General features: G+C 39.2%; 1 protein-coding gene across 2 annotated transcripts in view; it reads left to right on the top strand.

The window, feature by feature from the left end:
- The first annotated feature begins 1,831 nt into the window (after positions 1 to 1,831).
- The window catches only part of LOC308393263 (sodium-driven chloride bicarbonate exchanger-like), a 52,069-nt gene continuing 49,156 nt past the window's right edge, over positions 1,832 to 4,744 (top strand). The window contains exons 1-2 of one of the 2 annotated variants that reach the window (XM_080876903.1): positions 1,832 to 2,103; positions 3,629 to 3,658. In XM_080876903.1, coding sequence (XP_080733029.1) covers positions 2,056 to 2,103; positions 3,629 to 3,658 — 78 coding nt within the window. In that variant the 5' untranslated portion in view covers positions 1,832 to 2,055. The remainder of the gene's footprint in view (positions 2,104 to 3,628; positions 3,659 to 4,744) is intronic. The other variant, XM_080876904.1, reaches the window with a different exon arrangement.

Below are 4,744 nucleotides of genomic sequence, written 5' to 3'. Positions count from 1 at the left end.
CTGGGCGGATCCGGATCCGAATCAGCAGCAGCATCTTTACTTCTCTCCCACCTAGCAGGTGTTGATGGCAGCTGGATTGATCCTGGGCTCCCAGACTTTATTTGTCTTTTCTTTTTTGAATGACTGAGTGCGAGTTTAATACTAATAAAAAGGATCCATATTTAAACCACAGAATCTCATCTAAGAAGTTCTGTTTGGCCTGTTCTGGTAACACCGCTTTACGGCAAAGAACAAAAACTGTCAATAATTCATAAACGTAGCGTTTTTAAAAAAGACCAAATAGCAGTACCTTGTCTTAAAATGCCTTAAAGTGCAAACATACTTATTTTAATGTTCCCATTAAGGCGTTATGTCAAAATTCAGACATGTTAAGTCCTAATAAGTTTTTTCGGCATTGAATGCATAATCTGTGTAATGACAAATATACTCACTATTCACTATTACTATTTATTCATCACGCGATCATATGTTAAGATAACGGTAAGATAAAAGTAATATGCCCCTTATTTGGAAGGATCATTGAATACGAGAAAAAAATGAATATGTCGTCTTTCTTTCATTGTTTTTTTTCTTCTTAAATTATTATTTTTATTTAATCATTTACTATAAACAAAACCAGCTTGGTAGACCTGACCTTTTACGATGAAACTCAAAGTTTTCCATATTAATACAGTTTATTTAAAACCACCTTTCAAGACACCCAAGGACGCTTAGTAGAATTAAAAACATAGTAGAAGATAAAATAAACAAACAATCAGTTTACAGTGAATATGCAGACTTGGACAGAACCGCTGTTTATTATATCTGGGGGAAGAGAGTTCCACATATTCCTTATTCAACCTATATCAGCCTATAGAATTTATTTCATTTTCTGCCATATTTATGCATGATCAAACTCCATCATAGCCTAAAGAACTCATAATATCCCAAATAATAGATTTCAGTCTCAGACTGCAGGCTTGCTTACTTGTAGTTCAAAGAGTTGCAAAACTTAAAATAAAAAGGCGGGGGCAATTTCCCCCCTGCTTCAAGCAAAAGTTTGACAAGGAATCCAAGAGTTGATGGGTTTGGCCTTAGAAAGCAGTTCACTGTAGCCTGATCATCATTAAATGCCACCATCAACTTAAATATTGATTACTTAGGTAAGTACTTAAGTACTGACGTTCATGCTATTGTCTTGTGTTACTCTTAAGTGAGATTAAACAGTTGCATTATGAATATAGGCTAAATCTAATTGCAACGGTTTTCTATGGCCACCAGAGGAGGGCACCCCGGTATAAACTTCACTGCAGCGGCATCCTGGTCAAACGTGAACTCCGGCACAGGCACAGCATGGCGTGCTGCAGCTAGAAATAATGATGGAATGACCGGAGCATTTCTGTAGCCGGTGTGTAAGACGTTCTGGATAGTGGTAATGGGCATTTGACGTAATATTATGCTTTATATGTTTATATCTGAAATGAGAAGAAAATAATGACAATGGCTGCGGCTGTTTTCAGTGTGGAGGGGGCCTGTGTATGGCGCAGTGGTTGAGAAAATCCACATGGGTAACACCAAACAAGCAGACATTGCTCCATTGCTGTATTGATTGCTGTCGCGGTTAAACTAGATATTAATAACGCACGCAGTACAGTACAGTATTTAAACTGCACCCTACTGAAATACATTGAATGTTTTTTTCACAGATCCAATTGAAACAATAGACTGTTTGGCCGAACATAGTTATGCGTGTCTTAACGACTACAAATGACTATAAATATGTATTCACAAATGAATCCCTGTATGCTCACTCGCCTGTGTGCTCATCACCGCCGCGTCCCGGGGTGAGCGCGTGTAATGGGAAGCACTACCTCCCTCTTTCGTGCGTAAATTATGTAGGGCAGGACGGCAATGCTTTGCTACCTCCATTTGATCAAACCCACCCGGTGAATACGAGGGAGAAAAGAGACATCAAATCAGCTACAACAAAAAGCCATCCTCGTTTTCGAGACGCATTTGACAGAAGCGGAGTAGCGCATCACGACTTGCCTGTTGTGAAGCCAAGGAGAAGAAAAGATGGACATCACGGATCAAGGAGCTCAAATGGAGCCGCTCTTGCCAACGGTAAGGCTAAATATTCACGTACTTGCAGTATTTGTGTTCAGTTCTTTAAAATTTAACTGATAATCTTGTTGAAATCATAATGTACTGTTGGTGCTCAGTGTTTACCCCTTTGGAATAAGACAGGCGCAAGCACGTGATAAATGAATGATTCATTTTCATTATAATCGTGCTTCAAAATGACCAATATTCGGACGCTTTGCCGGCTATATGACGCATGACTATATCACGACTAACATGGATGTTGCGCATCATATATAGGGGATGCAGTTCCCTTGTGCACTGCATGTATATCCGAGTAGAAGATGTTCACATCCTTCATATCCAAACGCCTTCACACAGGAGGCATTTGTGATGAGGCTAGTTGTATTTCATGGGTTCTTTGCTTCTTGTGTAGAAATCATATGGGCTGGCTACCCCCTCGACCCAGTTTTCTTATCTATATGAAAATCTACTGCCAAGCTGTTGCTTTAAGTACACATCATCTCAAGATGATACAGTGAGATGAGCATAAAGTGTTTGATCCTAGCAGTGAGGAGACAGAGACAGGAGAGACTGGATTTTTATGACTTGAAAATATCATATTCGGCAAATTGACTGTATCATGCAGGAATTTATGTGCAGTAATCATATTCTATCTCATGTGTAGGTGTTACTGTCAATACAGTTATAGACAGAGAGATGCAGCACAAAAAAAATTGACTGAGGAATACATGCATCTGTAGTATAGCAAATTAACAAACCCAATGGCAGAGTTACACACAAACAAACACATGCAACACACTGAGACACTTGAAGGCACAGCCTGGTTCTGCGGTCAGCCTCTCCTCATTAGCATTCAGGTGAGACTGTGTGGAGAAAAAAAATGTCAGCTGCCTTGGAAGCACTGTCAGTGCCAGAGGAGATATGAAATATGCTGCTTTGTGCTCACCATTTAAAAAAAAGCACCAAATAGAGGCAAATCAATACTCTCATTGTTTGTTCTATTTGTAGCTGTGTTACATGAGGACTTAGTTTTCCGCAGCTTATGGTGTACAGTGAAGCCTGATGGGGCTGATGTGGTATGGGATGGGATGTTCCGTTTCCCCGCAGTGCCATTGCAGTGGAGTCGTTTCCCTGTCATTGTAGCTCATTGCTGTTTCCCCATCCCTCCTCCTACATAGCTCATAGCAAGTGTTGTCATGGTTTCATCAGGATGTGTATGAGTATGTGAGGTGTTAATATAGTGAGAATCTCAGGGACTTCTCAGCAAACGACGTGGCTATAAAAAACCAGTGCAATTGTGTACCGTTCTACTGTGTTACCAGGTTTCCAGGGTCATGCATGGGAGTATGTTTAATTTACAACAGCAAGCGCTGCATTCAAATGCATTATTGGTTTTCAATGTCTGCTGCCTTTGAGTTGTTACACTCAAAGTTTACGTGCTAAGGTATGTTTTTCACAGACCATTTTGGCTGACAGTAATGTTCTTGCGTGTCTTGCTTTTGTCCCATTAAGTGATTTCCTGATATATATTTTTTAATTGCAGGAACAAAGTTCCCAAGAAACTAAAGAAGTGGTGAGTAACACAGAATAATGCAAACTATATGACTTTCTTATTGTTTTGCATGGTCAGTGGACTGCTCCAACCCCTCAGTCATCAGTTGGTTTCTGATAAGAGGCAGGTACTGTAAGGTTATAGAGTCAGTCTGGTGTGGGATGGCTGTATAGCTCAGTAGGAAAAAGTAGTAGTAGTGTTAGCAGCGAAAAAACTGCTGGGTACAATTCTAGCTTGCAGGGAATAGATTTACACAACTGTCTAATATATTGTTTCCCCCTTTGTAAGTATTTCTTGTTTGCTTTGTTTTAGTCTTAATGAAAAAATAATCACATGCAAAAATTTGGATAAAAAAGCCTCCTAGTACTAAAAAGTTATTGAATGACATCAAGCAGGTGGCCAGGTAACATGCTGGATATCTGCACAAGTTTCACTGTTATTTTTTATTTCAGCTATCTTGAATGGATAGTGATGATCAATCAACACCAAAACGTTAGCTGGGTGTACTAATGTTGATTTTGTGTTTGGTGTATGTGTAGAGTTTGCAGTTGAAATAAATGGTAAAGAGTTTTAGAAAAAGATTTTAAACCCTATATACTATAAGCCACTGTTATGCATACATGCATACACCACTCTATTCTCTGTATTTTAAGTCCTGTATTGATCTCACATCTACACCACAAGCAACGGTGAGAAGAAAACTAGAGAAAACCCGCACATGCTCGGGGAGATCATCCAAACTGTGTTGTTCTTGCCATGAGGTGACAGTGCAAAGTGTTGAGTAGACTTCCAACTTAAGACTGAAAATTATAGGAAATCTAAAGCTTCACAAAAAACAAATGTTAGAGACCGCAAATATTGTGTTTTTTGTGGGGGTGGAGGGAAGCCCTCATCTGCATAAGAAACTGTAAAAAAAATAGCTCAACACTGCAAACGAATCTGTCTTACTAAGGCAGAATGAATGAATGAGTAGATATTATAAAATTGAATGCAGGCCTGCATTGCTTTACTGGTACTATTGTGCTTCTCAGAACAATAGGAAGTAATTAAAAGTAAATGATCAGATAGATTTACTGATGCCTCAGATGGTGTTCTCACATTCTTTGC

This window comes from Rhamphochromis sp. 'chilingali' (genome assembly GCF_963969265.1).
Source record: "Rhamphochromis sp. 'chilingali' genome assembly, chromosome: 3".
Classification (NCBI taxonomy): domain Eukaryota; kingdom Metazoa; phylum Chordata; class Actinopteri; order Cichliformes; family Cichlidae; genus Rhamphochromis; species Rhamphochromis sp. 'chilingali'.
Note: the sequence above shows the minus strand (reverse complement) of the source record. Positions and strands in the feature narration are given on the sequence as shown.